At 48.3% G+C, this 19,277-nt stretch overlaps 2 protein-coding genes across 2 annotated transcripts; both read right to left on the reverse strand.

Annotated features, from left to right (window-relative positions):
- Positions 1-4,320: 4,320 nt before the first annotated feature.
- Positions 4,321-8,192, reverse strand: trmt10a (tRNA methyltransferase 10A). The gene is made up of 7 exons (XM_085389299.1): positions 7,858-8,192; positions 6,780-6,942; positions 6,637-6,708; positions 5,887-5,961; positions 5,144-5,293; positions 4,964-5,069; positions 4,321-4,798 (listed from the first exon to the last, which is right to left on the reverse strand). The coding sequence occupies exons 1-7, from the start codon at positions 8,079-8,081 to the stop codon at positions 4,608-4,610; spliced, it is 981 nt and encodes a 326-aa protein (XP_085245425.1). The 5' UTR covers positions 8,082-8,192; the 3' UTR covers positions 4,321-4,607.
- Positions 8,193-8,498: 306 nt separating this feature from the next.
- Positions 8,499-14,939, reverse strand: lg3h4orf54 (linkage group 3 C4orf54 homolog). Its single transcript, XM_085388772.1, has 2 exons — positions 10,610-14,939; positions 8,499-9,616 (listed from the first exon to the last, which is right to left on the reverse strand). The coding sequence occupies exon 1, from the start codon at positions 14,833-14,835 to the stop codon at positions 10,630-10,632; it is 4,206 nt and encodes a 1,401-aa protein (XP_085244898.1). The 5' UTR covers positions 14,836-14,939; the 3' UTR covers positions 8,499-9,616; positions 10,610-10,629.
- Between the last annotated feature and the right edge of the window lie 4,338 nt (positions 14,940-19,277).

Below are 19,277 nucleotides of genomic sequence, written 5' to 3' on the forward strand. Positions count from 1 at the left end.
TGTGTGAAGTTACAGAAAAGGTAACTGGACGGACCGTCCTTTAATTCTAGATATACATTTATACACAATTTAGTTCATTCCCCGTGGACCCAGTTATAGAGGAAAAACAGGAACTTTCTTGTCTTTAATTCTTTATCTGTTAGGTAATTATTATCTTTATCAAAAGGAAAAGCCTTCACCAGGCCAATGCTGGCCCCCGGGCCTTATGTTTGACACCCCTGGTCTGGGCTAAGGGTTTTCTGAAACCAGCTCAGCGCTGTACACAACCACCCCCTAATTCTTGGTTTAAAACCCTTTTTCTCTTACGTTTTCCTCTCCCACAGGAAGCTCGATAATAAGTGAATCAGGCGTGTCAGAGCTGTCTTTTGTTATCATGACCACAATAACCTGATGGTGTTCACCATTTAGCAGGACAGGAAATGGAAAAATAAAGCAGGATTTTATATATAAAGCTACAAGCGTTCAGCGTTTGAGAACTTCTGAAATTGCAGAGATTGATGCCAACGTATGTTTCTTTATTATTTCTGTCCTGTCTGTTTGTATTCAGGCTCAGGTTTTACAGTGATGAGCTCCAGTGCTGGAGCGTCAGTGTTGCTGAAAGACGAGAGAAGAGGGACGAGCGGAGAGGCAGGAGTGTTGGGATATGGTAGAAAGAAGGACAACAGCCATATGTTGTGTGTGTGAGACCAAAGCAAGGTCAGGAGCAACGGATGTGGATTCAAGTTGGTATAGATGGGAGTGAAGTGAAGCTGTGGTGATGTTGAAGAAAGAGTATGTGAGTAGTGTTGATGGGTATGAAGAGAGTGTCAAACTGAAAGCAGACAGAAAGGAAACAGTTTTCTACAGGAGATCAGTGCAAAGTGCAGCCTGATCCTACTGACTCAGACTGATGTGCTGGGAGCAGCTGAACGAGACAGAGTCCACCATTCATACGCTCCTTCACGGGGACAACACAGGCGGCACTGCAGGCTAGAAGCTCTGATGTTTGCGGTGCAGAGGCCTGGGGGAACTGCAGGCCTGCACAGGATTTTCCCCCTTTCTTATCTTGTGTTGTCTGAGTCTCTCCTTGCACGCTGACATGTGTGTGTTTGGATTTGGTCACCTATCCAGCCTCCCACACAGACGACACAACCATGTAGTTCCAGCAGACACAGGACAGCGAGTCAGTTTCTTCGCTGGTTTATTGGGATCCTTGGAAATGTGACTAAATAGTTTGTGTAAACGGGCTCCTTTCATCAGAGGAGTTTGTCCCCTTTCCTAAATTTCAAATTCACTCACCGTTTAGTTTAGCCGCCGAAACAACCAGAGGGCAAGATATACAACGATGCTCCGTTAGCACTGTGGCCTGGACGAGTGCAGGCAGCATTATCTCTGTGTGCGGTGATGTGGAAGATGGTGACTCACAGTCTTTGCAGGGGACAGGGACTCAGGTGCTTTATAGTGAGCAGAGGTTCTAAACCTGCTGCAGCTTCTGCAAGCGCAGCTTCATTTTCTATCGACTGACGCATCAGATTCTGGCTATATAACAGTTCTATCATTAGTCTGCCAACACAGCCCAGCTCCATGTGACGTTACATAGCAGTGTGAACCACGACAACCAAAAAGATTTATTCATAACACACGAGAAAAGACCCAGGGAAACCAGATCAACGAGGAAAATGACAAAAAATAACAAGAAAACCCTGAAAACCATATATTTTACACCCGAGCCTCAACCAAGCGACTCACGGACCTATCCCGCTCCGTGACCCAGGGGTTGGGGGCCGCTGATGTAGAAGTATTCCCTCCATCACCCGACTGTGTCCTCAGTCCGCAGCACCCATCCACACCATGTGAGCAATACCGCTTTGCCTCTGAGTCACCTGACATAATCGCTGACTCAGCAAACCCTCCCACAGGTTGGTACCTGTCAGCCGCCTTAACCCAACCTGACTGATCTCCTGTTTCACCTCCAGTGTCCACCATGTGCTCCAGGGATTATCATCTCCACCTTATGACCACATGCAGCTGCTTCAACAATGGAGGCACAGAACAGGGTCCACTCTGACCCACGGGCACCAGAGATGGTGTCGATGTTCTGCTGCATGTGGGAACTGAACATCTTATGGACCAGGGCCTCTCCTTTCTTTCTTTCTTCTACTCTCACTGTACATCTGACTCAGAGTAAGAATCTAACCATTCTTACTCTGGATGGCATTACCTTGGCCTCCAGTAACGCTGTGAGGAACCTTGGAGTCATGTTTGACCAGGACATGTCCTTCAACGCACATATTAAACACATATGTAAGACTGCTTTCTTTCATTTGCGCAACATCTCTAAAGTTAGAAATATCCTGTCTCAGAGTGATGCTGAAAAACTAGTTCATGCATTATTACTTCCAGGCTGGACGACTGTAATTCATTATTATCAGGATGTCCAAAAAACTCGCTGAAAAGCCTTCAGCTGATCCAAAATGCTGCAGCAAGAGTCCTGACAGGGACTAGAAAGAGAGAGCAGATTTCTCCTGTTTTGGCTTCCTGTTAAATCCAGAATTCAAAATCCTGCTCCTCACATACAAGGTCTTAAATAATCAGGCCCCATCTTATCTTAATGACCTTGTAGTACCATATCACCCTATTAGAGCACTTCGCTCTCGCTCTGCAGGCCTACTTGTTGTTCCTAGAGTATTTAAAAGTAGAATGGGAGGCAGAGCCTTCAGTTTTCAGGCCCCTCTTCTGTTGAACCAGCTTCCAGTTTGGATTCAGGAGACAGACACTATCTCTACTTTTAAGATTAGGCTTCAAACTTTCCTTTTTGCTAAAGCATATAGTTAGGGCTGGACCAGGTGACCCTGAATCCTCCCTTAGTTATGCTGCAATAGACATAGGCTGCTGGGGGATTCCCATGATGCACTGGGTGTTTCTTCTTCACACACCAGTGTTACTTCAGGGTCTTTACCTTACAAAAGGCTCTGGTTTCTATTCAGAGAAATATCCGAGGGACCACGAGTAGCAGCTGCTGTGTTTGGGGTCATATGGTCCTCTGAGAGCTTAAGATGAGCTTGAGGAGGAAAAGACGACAAGGATTTAAATCCATCAATTTAAATTCCAAACTGAACGGTGAGAAGTGAAACTGAAATTATTCGAGAGCTGAATTTTTAAAGGATAAAATGCAATTTCAATTTAGTGATGATCATTTTCAAGCCATGAATTCAAATTCAAATCTAACTTATTCAAATTCAGTTTCAGATTTCTGCCCATAGAATGACGCTGCTTGCAGGTCTGAATGTGTCAGGCCTGTCCAGTGGCACCCTCTGCCTGCTAACCCATCTCCTCATAGCTTTACCACAGCAGCCACGACATGCAGCCACTAATGAAACCATGAGAAAACCGATCAGCCTGAGAGGCATGCACACAGACTCTGTCTCGGGACTTCCTGTCAGATCACCTTTTCTTGTGTCTTACACTCACCTGTGATGTCCTGCAGCAACACGTGCACAGAAACATCTGTTTCACACACACGGGGAATCGCTCTGACACGTTCTCCATCTTTAGACTGTTTGTGTCCGTAACTGTAAATAAGTCACTGCTTTTGTTTTCAGTCGATTTCAAACGACAGCAAAAATGTTTTACCAGGAAAAGTGATCACACAGCAGTGACCCCAGGTGGGGGAGGACGTGTACAGGCTGGAACAGACTCTGCACAGAGACGTGATTAGCTCTTCCTGCCACCTGCTGCCTTTGACCGAGTGAAAGAAACGGTTGAACAAAGCTGCCAGTGTGTGCTGAGACGCACCGAACACGTTACAGCAAAGAGGACCAAACTGACCCAGAACATCTGTGTTTCTATTCGTTTGGACCTGCAGGCTGGAACAGACTGCAGGGTCGGCGTTCATGTGAAGCTCGGGCTGCAGAGATCGATGGCGTGATAAACAGTCCTGACGCAGACTGTGCGGGATCCTACTTCCTACCATGGACGTCATTAAAACTAATGTGCTCGTGTCAGTGGTGAGGCCCAGCTGTTCCTCCGTGCACAGCAGTGCAAACAGTTATCACAGCATCGTGTTGCTGCAGCTCCACAGAAGAAAAGGTCTGAACCCTCAGCAGCTTCTCACACGCTGCAGTCTGCTGCTCCTTAGAGCGTCTGTGGTGAGGTCATCGCCCCCCTCTGGGTTGGGGTCAGATTTACTCGTTACCATGGATACTGCAGCTTCCAGGCTTACTTCCTACAACCCAGACTAACATTTATACTCAACATATCACAGCCGTTACCTTTGGGAACCTCCTGAACACGTATCATGTAAATGCATCGTCCTTCTGCTTGTTACAAAATAAAACAAACTCTCTTTGACCCGTTTAATGGAAGTCATCATCTATTTGTTGCTCACATTCATTTCTGTGCTTCGTCCTCCAACAGTAGAAGACTGAAGCATCATCATCATCGATGGCTGTAAAGAGGGGACCGCGCCCTGTGGCATCTGTCAGCTGCAACAGCAAACAGCTGCACTGCCCACGTCTCGAACATTAACTGAGAAATCTTTTCAATAAATACTTCAAACTTTCAACAAACAGAAATTTCTTTAAACCATCTCGTAAAAAAACAAACGCATTGTCCGCTCGGCGCCAACGCTAAGCTCGCTGCTCCGTCTGCACTGTAGTTTCTGGGTCAGAGTCAGAATCAGAGTCCGTCTCGTCGTCTTTTTTCGGAGGCTCTGTGGCGTCCCGGCCGACTGCTACCACCCCCTTCCTCTGAGGCAGGACTGTGAAGAAGGCCTCCTGCCAGCTGCCTTTCTCCAGATACGCCAGGATGATCTCGAACACTGCAGGAGAGAGCGCCGTTCAGACCACAGAGGCAGCAGCTGAGGCTCCTCCCCGCTCCGCGGGCTAAAGCAGGGAGGAGCCACAATACAGGAAACATAATCCTTTAAATATCTGCACATTAAACTTGAGTAAGAGCAGCGGGTGAAGCCACTCCCACTCCTTACCGTGGTTAACAGCCAGAACCTTCCGACTGTTCATCTTGACGAAGCTCCTCAGAGGAAGCTGGGCGTGGCTGATGCCCAGCTCTGTGGCCCTTTCAAAGGTGAGTCCCTGCAAACAAAGCCCGACAGGTTAGCCAGCGCAGCCACGCCCACACGCTACAGCGGGTCTGGAGCCGAGCACACCTTGTGGTGGTTGTGGTCCACCAGGCCTCCGATGACGTACGCCCTCTGTGGATCCAGCTCCGTCAGCACGTTGGGAGAGTCGGAGGTGAGGTAGACCAGCTGCTCCTGGGACACGACCTCAGTGTAGTGCTCCGTTTTAATGTGTATGTCCTGCACAGCACACAGCATCCAACCAATCAATGTGACAAACTGCTGGCATTGAACACAGCATCTTCAGCGTGGTCATCGTCAGCTCGGAGCGGCTCATGGACCCAATCATCAAGCTTTTTATTCTGGACTGTAATTTGTATTACTTCATGTTTATTCTAACGTTTCAAATTCATGTTTCCTGGGTCATGAGTTTTGGTATCTAGAATAAAATCCATGCATCGTCACAGCCCTCCATCTCATGTCAAGTTTAAATGTTAGTCAGAGGGGTCCAACTCCAGCCTCGAGTGTCCTGCAGGTGTAAATGACCTCCTCAGCATGAGAAATGAACTCATGTGAGTCAGGTGTGCTGACCCAGGGTGAGATCTAAAACCTGCAGGCCCCTCGAGGCCTGGAGCTCCCTGCTCTGAAGCAGGGCCTCATGTTAATCGTGTGCAGATGGAGCTGATATAAAGTGGTGAGGGCAGACGCTGACTCCTGAGCATCCTGTGGGTGTGAACTACAGGTGACGCCACCGTTTCATGAACTTAATAAACTGGAAATCAGACATAACGTTGTGCAGGTTCCAGACCTCTGTTGGACGTGTGACTGCTCACCTTCCAGTTCACCCAGCCTTTGTCCTTCTCGTCCATGCTCTGTCTCAGCTGTCCTCCTAGGCTTGTCAGGTAAAACTGGACACGTGAGAAGGAGTTAGAAGATGTTTGACGCCACATGAAAAACTGTTATTACTGCCTGTTACTCTTCTTATTTTATATTCGACCCAAAGCCAGTGGAGACGGTTTGGGATGGAGACCAACAAGTGCTCAGCATCTCATCATGGAGCTCATCCAGAGGATGCAAAGCATGTCGCAGCGACATCCACATCCAGATGTTGGCTCAGCTGTGGTCAGAAGTCTTGACCAGGAAGGGTTGTTAGTGTGTAAACATGAGCACATGTGCTACCTGACGCCACGTGGCTGCAGCGTCCTCAGTGCCGTCTGTGTTCTTATTGCTCGAGGAAAGTTTCTGCACTGTAAGTATTTTCAGCTCTGCACAGTTAGGACAGTATTTTATAAGCTAGGCTAGGACAGCGTGTGGTTGGTAAACAGGGAGGTAACCACTAACAGCTCAAAGACGTGTCAGAATCTCACCACCCTCTAAACACGCCACAGATCCACCCGTGAACTTCATGCTGTGCATGTGAAACTGAAGCCAGGTCAGTGGGGGGGGTTTGGTCCTCACGTGCAGATACAAGCACGAGCTCGTGTCCTTCACACGAGTCCACGGGCTGCTCCGAGCAACTGAGAACGTCATCACAAAAACAAACGCAGTAACATCGTTATCATCGTCACGTGCTCGGCACCAACCTGCACTGGATGCGAGGCCCGTCTGTTCTCTGCGTAGCACCTCTGGATCTGTTTGTGAAGTTTGCGCACGTCCTGAAGAAACAGACAGTGTGTTGGGAACTCTGGGAGCACAGTCGCAGCGCCTACACCGCTGACCCGGTTACCTTAATCAGCATGAGGCTGTCGAAGCTGCAGTCCACCACCAGCCTCAGAGAGCTGGGCGTGGCCTCTCTGCGCGCACGTTTGCGGGCGCTCTGGACCTCCCCGCCCTCCTGGTGATTCTGCCTCTGCAGGCGACGCTGCTGCTTCCTCTCCTTTCGCCTCTGCCTGCCATGAAAGCGAGGATGATGTTCAGCACGTGTGTGGGCTTGGTCTGCATGGACTGAACACTGGGTCCACTGTGGGAAGCTCAAACCTCCACATCAGGACAGAGTGGGTCAGAGCCGATGGTCACTGAGCCAGTCTGTGTTTTACCTGATAACTAATTCATTACTGGATCATTGGTGCCATTATTAACTATACTGATTTAGAGGGGAGGATATTTGGACTGGAGGAAGGATGGAGAGAAATGTGACATAAAGGTGTCCTGCAGCAGCATCCTTTTGTTTGACAGTCTCACACACACTGAAGGACGCGAGGTGTGTGAGACAAAGGTCAGCACGAGCTTTCAATCTCACGCCTGTTTGTGCGCATGCACATTCATCTCACAGTGGATCACAGTGTAACAGCTCAGCAGGCCCGTGGAGGCCGTTGTTCTGGCAAAACGTCCTACTGTAAGTAGTTTATGCACATTTCTGCTGTCACACAGTAATTCCAGCACAAATGTAAGTAGGTATGACAGTTTAACTGTGCCCATCAGAGTGTGCTTGTAGCTCACATTCATAAAGCCAGGACGGTTTGCCTCTTCATTTTACCCGTTAAAGTGTGCTTGTAGGTCACATTCACAAAGGTAGCATGGTTTGGCACGTAATTTCACCTGTCAAGAGTATTTTTCTAGGTGATATTAACAAAGGTAAGATGACGTGCCACTGAATTCTTACTGTAAAATGATGCTTCTAGCTCACATTTACAAAGGTAGGACGCTCTGGCAATTAATTTTACCCGTCAGAGTATGTTTGTAGCTTATATTCACAAAGGTAGGTTCGCCACTGAATTTCATGTTGTGCGCATGCGTAGAAACAACGGGTAGGATGGATTCCCAGAACACCGTGACTTCTCTGCGTGTTTCGCGCCACAGCTTACTTCCGCTGCTCGCGCTCTTCCTCCCACTTCTGCTGCTTCAGCAGTTTCTTCCTCTGCCTCTTGGACAGAACCGGGTCTTCCGGGTCTCCGGGACTGCTCACAGCCTTCTCGCTTTGGTCTTCCTCCGCCGAAGCTGGCTTTCCCGTGGTGTCGTCAGCCGTCTGTGAACACACCGCTGTGGTCATGTCTGCGCTGCTGGCGTGCAGGAGCCGCGTTGGCGGCATTTAAATGACTTTGTAATGTGGGCTAAAACGGGTCAGTTAGCCTGGCACCGACGAACAGACGAACGAGCGGCTCACCTCGAGTCCACGCTTTGTTTGGCGCATTTGTGACGTTTTTTATGCGCGTCACAAGCTCGCGTTAAGATGCAGTGCTGCCCTCTACCGGCCGTACTAACAAAGTGAAGCAGATTTCATAAAACCGACACAGATACATTTACTTTCACTCTGGTTTCATGGAAACATCGCTGCTTTCATCAGTAACAGCATCTGATCACAATTTGTACTTTTATTTTTACCAAAACGTGTTGTTTGGTTTTACTGCCTTCAGAGAGACAGACCCATTAATCTGATTTTACTGCACATCCATAAATGTCCTCCGCTCTCAGGACGGGAACATTATTCTACAGTTATGTCCTGTAACAACAAGGAAGCTTTAGAAACGTTAGTATTTGTAATAGTTTTCATGTCTTTAATTATTCCACGTCTCGCTTTCCCCTTTAGCATCCACTAATCAACGTAAACATCTTATCTTTGCAAACATAGCATTTAAACACGTGAAACATAACTGTGACACTGTTAGTTGTTATAAACTGAGTCAGTCAGAGTTTTCCTGTTTATTCAGTTTTCACAGTAAAAGTGAACCTGACACTGTAGCTGTGCAAACAGCTACAGTCATCCTCGTTGTTTTTGCACATTTATCGTTTCATCCACGGGTCCTCTTTATTCCCACGCTCCCGTCTGTCCACCACCTTCATCTACCTTCAACATTTACTGTGCGCAGCAGAGACTCTGCTCTGAGGCAGCAGAGTCCCTGCTGTGCAGAAATGCTTTCACACTTATAGAAAACATTTCCTACTTTATGCAAAAGTTTAAAAAAAGAAAGACAAATCATGCACAACCAGAAACATGACACGAACCAAATCTGATCAAATCCCCAGGAGAAGACAGCAACACTGTAGCATCGGGACCATGGAGCTCTAAGAAACAGCAGTGTCCACTCTTAAGACTGAATGAACTCAGAGGTGGTTTATCCTCCACAAATACACAAACACAGACGTCGTGTTTGTGAGGCACGAGAGGAAACTGTTCGACTCTTTTTCTGATAACAGTGCAGCAGCAAAGCTGAGAGTCAGGTACAAAAGTATAAAATATTATCAGCTTGGGTAGAAACGTATGTTTGATGCTTCTGCTGTATATCTGTAACAGGACACTAAACACGTCACAGTAAAACAGTCAGCAGAAAAACCCTCAGCAAAGCTCCAGCTCTGTAACCTGTCATGTTTCCAACAGAAGAAAACGGACTGTCCAGCAGACCCACTGCACAAACTCCAATGTGCAACCACAAACAGCAACCTCAGTTTGAACATAACGTCTCATAACTTCATGTCACGCACATCTGCAAAGTTCAGGAAGTGTAACAGCTGGACAAGAGTAACTATTCATCGATTTCACAACCTCACAGTTTGGTTTCTACACATGATTCGGCTCATTCAGCTCCTGTGTGAGTGTGTCCACACCGTCCAGCTTACAGCTCGGCCCTGTGGGGACACAAAGAAACACACGTCAGAGTCTTAAGCACACGTCAACAGTTTTGTACATTTGTCGCACAGCTTTCCTCCTATTCTGTAGAACAGCGAGTGCCTTTCCACCGCACACTATCTGTTTACGTTAAAAACGTTAGTGAGCGCTCCAGTATGTGGGTCAGACCCTGGAGGGGAACTCCAAATGTCCCCTGACTGTACCGCTCAGCCGTCAGAGCCACGTGAACCTCACCCTGCTGCTCCTATAAAAAGAGCCTGAGCCTGCAGGATGTGCCAGCCCGGCTGCTGATACCCAGCAGCAGCTGAAGCTTTTCCATCCTCACATGAATGCCTGCCTGACCTTTCACTCTGGCTGCACACACACAGCTGATCCAACCACATCTCTGCTGTGATATCGCATTTTACAGGATATCTATCAGTGTTAGTTAGCTGCAGCTGCTTTACAGTCACTCCACATCTCTTCTTCTTCTGTTAGATATGATGCACAGCATCCTGTTAGATCACTGACTTCATGCATTAAGTGAAACGTGTGGTGTCAGCATCATTTTTAGGAAATGCAAACATTCATTAAAGCGTGAAACAGTCCCCATATTGTTTTCTGATTTATAGTTTTTATTCTTATTTTCTTTTCCTCAGGCTGGCAATGAGACGCCCTCGTTGTTCTGCGAGCACGGACAGGTGAGAACAGTGTGGATCACGATGGTGTGCAGAAACATGTTTGATAACTCATCCATAAAATCAGCTGCAGTAACTACATGTGATGTGCTGTGAGCCTCTGTCTCCTCCTTTTGTTGTCACCATGTTTTCAGAACTACTGCACGGATCATTTCACTGACTTACTGTCTCCATAGTTTGCAGTTTGCAGCTTTTAGGCTACATTATATTTCAGTGTATCCTATAAATAAATGGTTCCTCTGAGATTAGTTATGTAAAACTCTCCACTGCGCCCTCAGACATGCTTCGGTAAAAGGGAAGCAGTCAGATACTCACCTGTCCAGACGACCTGCTGTTCATCGGTGCTCCACCATGAAGCTCATAGTCGTCCCGTCAAATGAGGGGGGGGCGATGATCCGGGGCCCCTGCTGGGAGCTGATGCTGATGACAGGCTGCTTGATGCTAGAGAGGCCCTGCTGTGGCCTGTTAGCAGCAGCCTGAACACCTGAGGCTACCTGGGAAGACTTTCCGGTGGACATGTAGAAAGGACTCTCCACGTGCATGCCCTCGGTCTGCTGCGAGGAGCTTTTATCGCTGCTGTCCACCTCTGCCTGCACCGACATCTGCGACTGTAGCAGCGCCCTGGCAGGTATCACTGACGGCGTCGGCACGAGACCCGGGTAGATCATGTACGTGTGGCCGTAAATGCCAGAACTGAGGGCTAAAGGTGAGATGGGCATGGGCACAGGTGTCATGGGAGGCTGTGGCATAGGCACATCCACATATTGACCCGTTTCTGGATCAAAGAGACGCTTGGTGGCAGGCTGCACTGGTGTGTCTACCAGGTAGTAGTTGCCAGTGCTGGGATCCAGCAGCATTTTCCTCTGGGTGGCCTGGAACGGGTCCAGGGTGGGAGCCGGGGTGATTGCTGGAGAGAAGCAGTAGACCTGTGGCTGATTGGCGGGCATCCCGAGTGGCAGAGAGTGGTAGATAGTAGCTGAGGGGATCTCTGGTGAGTAACTAGCTGTGTGCTCCTCGTGCCCTCTGAGCCCAGGTTCCAGGTGTCCTGAAGGTGTGGCTGGATGTGACCGGGTGAACGTGTAGACGGACGCTTTATCAGGTGGCTGTTTGCCTTTGCTGGGCTGAGACTTGACTGGAATAGCGAGGTAGTTCTCACTGTCAGTTGAAAACTCGTGTGCAAACCCGTCGGCCTCCTTCACGTCGGCGTCTTCGTTCCCAGCTGACCGTCTCTCACAGATGCTGAATGATGCGGGCGGTTTGGGGACGAAGGTTTTGGTGCTGAAAGGTGTTTGTGTGACGGTGTTCGGTTGGGATGTCTTTGAAGTTCTGGAGGCCTTGACACTGCTGGGGGCTTGCACTGACTTAGGCCTGTCATCACAGCCCACTGATGTGGGGCGGGGTTTGAGTGGGTCTTTCTGCTCCTGCTTCAGCAGGCTGTCACCTGCTCGTCCTGCTGGGGGCTTGTCTGCGCTGGACTGGGAGTTTCTTCTGGCAGACTTGTCTGCGCTGGGCGTCCATGCAGTCTCCTCTCCGTGTCCTGGATGCTCCTCACACGCTATCAGTGAAAGCAGGTGGCTGTCTGTCAGCGGCCGAGCCTCGTTCTTCCTCTTCCACTCGTTCTTTTCAAATACATAGAGCTGCTCCATGGTTTTCACGGCAGCCTGCAGTTTTTGCAGAGCCGCCTGGTTTGGCACCTGTGACTCGGGCTTTTTATCAGTGATGTCCGATACTTTTTCTTGCCTCTTTGTAGATATTCTGCTTTCACTTCGGTCGGTGTTTCCCTGCGAGGCATTATTTGAGGGGCCCAGAGATGCGCTCCCTGTTGCCCTTGATGCGTTTTTGACGCCCTCTGGAGACGATCTGTCCACGTCAGGTGACTCCTGTTTAGCCCCGTGAAGGTTTCCACATTGTTTTCCGTTACTGCTCGTGTTCACAGACTGGCACTTGATCACTATAGGCGACACAGTATTGAAGCTTTGATTGGGCACTTGCTTGTTTTGCTCTGGATGTCTGTCAGCGGAGGCGCTGTGGGCTTTATTCTCGTTGTTATCCAAAGAAACGAAGTGATACGAACTTTTAACCAGCTTACGCACGTCTCTCACTTGGTAAATGGGAGTCTGCAGCTTCCCCTTATTGTCTCGAATGTCTCGGACCATGAAATGTGGAACTTTATCTGAAAAGTCACCCTTCAAAGCTGTAGCAAGCGCGTGGGATTTGGCGTGATCTGTTCGGATGATGTTGCAGCCTAAATTAGGAGCGCGCAGTTTGGAGACGGCGCACGGCTCGGTGCTATCGTCTTTGACGCGCCTCAAGTTAATTTGAAGTTCTGGAGATTTGGATGTGGTCGCAGAGTCTGCGACAGAGCGTACTTTGGCTCCACGTCCGTGTCCACACGTAGAATAATTCCTGCTCTGCTGCGTGGCTTCGCCTTCGTTCGGCAGCATTTGGATATTTGGCACAAATAAATGAGCCATTTTCTTCAGTTTGCTGCTGCCCGCCGAGTACAGACTCCCCTCGGCCAGCGTGTCCTCTGGTGTTTGATCGTTTTCAGGATCCTTTTGAAATTCTAGCTCGTCATCCTTCCAGCATCTGAACGCGCTATTTTGGCTGCGATGCAGCGTGCTTCTGGATGAGTCCACTGCGCCTTTTTTAGTATCAACTCCAGTTTGTTGCTTCCGAGAGTCGCTCTTGGCATCCGCTATGTCCCCTAACTCATTCACGCGCATTATGCTGTAGTCCGAGCTGCTGTCGGAAAGCTTGGAGTTGTGCTTCGCTCTGACGTCGTCGCTTTCCTGGCGCAGAAAGCTGGGAGAGGGCGTCTGCTGCGGCTCGCTTATTTCGCCTCTCTCCATCTTGCGCTCCTGCTCGAACTGCATTTTCTTAGAAATGACATTTTTGATGAGACTCGAAGCAAACACGGCCTTCTTGTGCGTGTCTTCCATGGTTTTAGAGGGCGGCTTGCCGCCCCCCCTGCTCTGGCTTGCGTTGGTAACTTCATCCGTGGAACGTGATCCTGCAAAGTTAGTGCGTGGTTCTCCCGCAGGAATTCCCGATTTAACGTTGCAACGAAAATTCAGCGTCTCTGTCAGCCTTATGACGCCGCTGTGGCCCTGACCAAATTTCCCCATCAGCTCTATTTTCTTTGTAGATGACGCTGCGCTGTGGGGAGGTAATGTCTCGCTGGCGGGCGCTTTGATGATGCCCTTATAACCCCTTTTGTCTATGCTCTTGGCGATTTGAAACGAGGCCGCTGAGCTTTGATGAGACACAAGACTTTGGTCCACATTCATGTTACCATATTTCAGGTCCACAAACGTGGACCACCTGTTTATCCCCACGGCATGCTCTGATGCAGAGGACTCGCTGGAGGTGCTGAAATGAATGGCATCAAAGTAAGGATACGCCAGGCTCTTGAAGGCTCTGGCTGTCAGAGTGCGCACCTCCTTGTCAGCGTCGTCCAGCTCGCTGACAGCACTGGACGTGCCGCTTGAATATTCGGGGACTTCTTTCCCCCTTAATTTGCCGCCAAAGTGTACGCGCCCGGGCGCTGCTACCAAACACTTCGCCGTGTCACACAAGGTCTCTGCCTTCCCATCAACTCCCCTAAACACATAGCGACTCACATCTCCGGAGCGCCTGGCATGATAGAGAATCTTTTCCTGTTCTTGGATGTTGCTGGGGTCATTTATAGCTCGAGAGGTGGTTCTGATTGACAGGTGAATCTGTCCGCCACTGTTGCCACTGCAGCGTTGCTGCTCGGGCTTTGACACACTCTCATCTGAGCTGGTGAATTTGGCCGCTTCGCGCGGATCACTTTCCAGCAGAGTGCTGACTGTTGCTGCTGCGCCCTGAGAGCCAGGCTGGCGGCCGTGCCCCCTCGCGCCCGCCGCGCCCCCGGCATCAAAAGAAGCGTAATCGGCAAATGAGTAAACCCGGTTGTCTTCTTCAACGTCCCAGCTCGTGGAAGAGCCCACTCCGAGTTCGTAGTCCTCCTCGTGGTCAGAAAGTTCAGAGAGCTGGATCTCGTGCGTGGTAATATAATGGGATTCGTCCTCCGTGGCGCACGGAATGCAGTCATCAGAAAGCACCAAACTTATACCATCGTCCACTTCATAATCATCCTGCTCACTTGTCTCCCCGAGATAATTATCACTAGCGCGCAAATCCACGTCCGGCTGCAGGCTTGCGCTGCTTTCCGTGTTGGACACCTCGTGCTGCTCGTGGAAACGCTCCGACTTTGCGTTTGCACAAAAAGGAATCGGTGGCGGTGACGGGTCAGCGTGCTGGTGCTTAACACCATCTCCATGTTTCCCAACTGTGCCATTCTCTGTCTTAGTGTCGCCCTCGGGTTTGCGTCCCGTTGCGCACGGAGCTCCAGCTCCGCTGTCGGAAACAATCACAGACATTTGGTTTGTCTCACAAACGCGTCGGTCTGTTTTCACATCCACTGAGTCCAACTCGACGTATTTCTTTTCATCGTGCTCCGCGGGACCATCTTCTGTGGGGTTTGGGGGCAGATCCCTCACCTGGTGACGTGTCATCGATAATTCCACACAGCTTTTCTCAGCGAAGCTCAAGTCGCAAATCTGAGCTCACATTTGGTGTCTGACAGGAGATGCAAGAGATGGAGTCGGACAAGATTTCGTCGTCCTTTATGCAGAGATAGTCTGAGTCTGACAGACAGACTCCGATGTCACCAAAGCGCTCCAGACATTCCAGCTCATCGCCACATGTAGGCTGAAGCATGTAGGCTAAAAAGGAGCAGAGACATTAACCACTGTCTGGTTCTCAGTCTGTGAACCAATGCAGCCACAAAGCTGTATTTCTAATGACAGTCGAGGTCAAACCTGCTTTGAACTTCATGTTCAAGCTCTGTGGTTACAGCTCTGACTGAGGTCTTAAAAGCCTCTCAGACGGGTAGTTGTCAGTAACTGGGTTTGGTTACCTGTTAACAAACTGCACCCTGCCACTGTTCTCCTTTTATATTTATGCCCATTTATCTATAGATCTTCATATCTATCAGTGTCTCTGTTTCTACACTCACTTCATATATGAGTGTTTGATGTATATTTGTTACTATGACAACTCAGTTTCCTCTGGGATTAACAAATTAAAAATATGTTATTTAAATAAAGTCTCTCTGACTCTGAACTTTGCTTTTTCTGTTGCTCTTCGATATCTTTGTGTCTGCTTCACCTTTTGAGACACGTTGTATTGAACTGACTCTCTGATTTTTCCACAGTAGTAATAATGACAGGAGTGAAGGAGGAGGTCGGGTCACGTGGTCACAGAGCCACAAATCAGCATATGATGGAGATTAACACCAGCAAGCACAGACCATCTCCAGCGTTTCATGAGCTGCTTCACTTCAAATCCTCCTTCTTCTTTGAACATCACACATTTTTCTTTTGTCCAAGTGATTCGTTTAGGCTAAAACACAACTTTACAGCTCAGCTGTGCTTTTAACAGACTGGTGTTGAAACAAATAGGTTATTGTAACACACACAATAAAATTCTAAAGAATAATTTATCAGTACAACGATAACAACGAAAGGATAAAACAGTCCAGTGTCCAAAAGGCAGAAAACACAGAGTCCAGAGCCAGCGATGCCACAAGTCAGTTACACTTCACACGCGCCGCCACCCTGTAAGCAGACGGCCAGTCATCACTCCGGCCTCAGCAACACAACTCTGCCTTTAGGCTGCAGCATGTCGCAGCTGCACACAGACAAATATCACAGCAGTGTTTGTGGGCGATAAGCACACCAGATCAATCACCTGCCTTCAATGGATACAACCCAGCACAGCCACTGGCCACGCCCACAACACGCATGGAGATGAATGAATACAGGCAGCATGTGTCCATCATATTACATTATCACATGAAATAAAACAAGCTCGTGAGTACTGTTCCTGTGGACAAACAGGGCACGGTCGGCAGATGAAGGGCCGCAGTAGGGACGCTGACAGGGTGCATCGTGTTAACACACTATGTTTGTTGTGGAAGTAACTCAGTTCAACTCCACGCTCTGCTGCAGAATTTAACTGACACTAATCCAGCGATACACCAGTTTCTCTCACGGAGCCTCTGCCAGGCTCTGCTTTGGATGGTTGGCGTCTTTCCACTGAGCTCACCTCCATCCTTCTCTCAGGAAACCACTGTGAGTATATCTCACACACGTCTGCTTCTTATCCACGGCCCCACCCTGGACTTTGTGTTGGCATCACCAGTATTTTCAGTGTGTACATCCTCTTCTCAGGGGCACCTCACTGATGCCTTCTGTAAGGATCCACAGAGACTACATGTGCTCCTGGGTGATCCACTTCCTGTCACTTTACAGTTTGTCAAAACCTAAGAGGGAACAAATGAAGAAATATATTAATGACTCACTGAAAGCTGGAATTATTTGTCCTTCCTAACCGTTAGCAGCTATTTTTTTGTTGTTGAAAAGAGAGATGTGTCTGTATGCATGCAGAGGGCGAAATCACTCAACAAATATCTGCTGTCTTTGTTCTCGTCTCCTTTTGAACTTCTCCATCCTCAGGAAAACTTACCATCTCTTCCCACTCCAGGAGAAGACGACCTTTGACCTTGGGCATTTCCTGGGTTGCTCAATCTTCCAAACTCTCCACATTCTTATCTCCTGTAGCGACACCAGTGACCATCAGAGCCGTGTATGTCAGGTGCTTCAAACACTGCTTGTGTCACAAGTATGTGTGAGCGCACCCAAAAGCAAACTCAGAGGAGAAAACAAGCTGATATTTAAGAAAACTTTATCGTGCACAGGTCATATGCACGAAGGGCAACGAGAGGAGCGTAGCACAGGTTGCAGGTGGAGTTCCAGCTGGGTGCTTCCAGGAATCCAGGAGTGACGACAGGCAGGTGAGCTACCACCTGAGCTACAGCTGCGTACCAAAGACATCTAAAAAAGATTAGTTCTTCATTGTTCATCCATACTAATGTCACACACACACGAGTGTGCTAACTGTGGATGCCACGCCTCATGACAAACATGGATGTGCTGTTTGTGTCATGAATGTGTGACACGGTAAGTAAATACTGGTCAGCTGTGGGTAGGTCGTGTTCCCAAACAACCTCGGCCTGAGTAAGAAAAGGTTGATGCTAATAGAGATCCTAGAAAGGATCAACTCGTCTTAGGCTGGAGAAATATGACATTTGTCCTTTGCCTTGTTTTCATTCGTGTGTTGTCTCAACAATGTGCTACAGGACTTTTAGCACATTTGAATTCATAGACGAGAAGCCAGAAGTCAGAGTTTTACAGAGCAGCTGTGAGTACACCATGATGTGAGAATACTGTAGCATCTTATTAAGAGACCTGGTTAACCTCTGCAGAAAGGAGCCGGGGTCACAGAGTGCATGAGTAACTGCTGATGGTCTGCTGGCAACTTGAACTTTGGATATCTGCTGTTAGAGGGCAATAAAACCTCCCTCAGCACCGGCCAACAGTGTAACACAGGAGCCAGAAACCAGAGACGAGCCACAGCCTCAGTCAGGACTCAGGGTACCAGCCCTCTGCATTAGTCTGAGCAGGCTGAACATTATTAAGAGCCGTTTCTCCTGAACGCTCGTCCTGCAGGGACTCAGCTGGCCTTCATGTTTATGTTTGCTTCAGTCAGACTGGTCCGTGTTACGTTACATCCAGTTACAATGATTATGGAGCCTTTCATAAGTGTGATGTAGAGACTAATGCTTCTAAAGGCTGTGCCTCTAATATACAGTTACATTTTACTGTTAAGGTTGCTTTTCATGTATTTTTCAGAGCTTTTGTTATTTATTTAATGTTCTTTTTAAAAAATGTTATGTAGTTTCTGTTTGTGTAGTTCTTTTAGTTTCCTCGGCCTCCATGTTTGTTTGGTTACGTGTCCATCCAGGCTTGACTGGTAATCGAGCATTTCCCCAGTGGGCTGACGCACTTTTCAGCCGCTGAACACCGGCCGTCTGACACAGGCTGAACGGTAATTCATTATTATCAGGATGTCCTAAAAACTCCCTGAAAGCCTTCAGCTGATCCAAAATGCTGCAGCAAGAGTCCTGAGAGGGACTAGAAAGAGAGAGCAGATTTCTCCTGTTTTGGCTTCCTGTTAAATCCAGAATTCAAAATCCTGCTCCTCACATACAAGGTCTTAAATAATCAGGCCCCATCTTATCTTAATGACCTTGTAGTACCATATCACCCTATTAGAGCGCTTCGCTCTCGCTCTGCAGGCTGACAGTATGTTAGGGATGCATGAATATCTCGACTGGAACAAAAAGGATCCAACATCCAAATTCTGAATGTCCTTCAAGATGCATGTAAACTGTTCCTCCAGACTACTTAAATAGACTCCACGAGAGTTCAGGCTGAGAACAAAGCTGGTTTTTACTGCAGCCGTGCAAATTAGAGTGAATCAGACCACAGTGACTCTGTGGATGTGGGTGGATGTGGGTGGATGTGTATCTCAGCTGTTCAGGTGGAGTTATATCAGGGCTGGGACGATGTCTTTGGAAACGTGCAACAGGACTGAGCGCATAAGTGACAAAGCAAAATAGACGTGTGCATATTTTTAAGTGACACTTTATAATACATTTGATATGTCACAGTGTTACTAATGTACTGAGTAAGAATCACCTTCACTGAACAGGTGCACATAAGGAACTGGGCTCAGGGTAGATAACAAACGCTCACTGGTTTGGCATGTTTGTAGTTGGGATACTTCTAAAGAGGAGAGTTCAAACTCTGATCTAAACATCAGACCAACCTCTGTGAGTCATCTTATCGATGGCATTCAGCAGCAAGGACAGGCAGGAACGTGGGACTGAGGTTAAAGTTCAACCATCTGAGACACACCCAGCCTCTCCTGTTTAAAATACCCAGGGCTGCAGCAGAGCTCATCCAGATGCTTACACGTCTGGATTGTTAATCACAGAGAAAATCAAGATATTCATTCATTAATGTGCTGAATGAAAAATGAACATGATTCT

Source organism: Rhamphochromis longiceps, linkage group LG3 (assembly GCF_057381845.1).
Source record: "Rhamphochromis longiceps isolate RC_006_pf linkage group LG3, R_longiceps_female_GT1.1, whole genome shotgun sequence".
NCBI lineage: Eukaryota > Metazoa > Chordata > Actinopteri > Cichliformes > Cichlidae > Rhamphochromis > Rhamphochromis longiceps.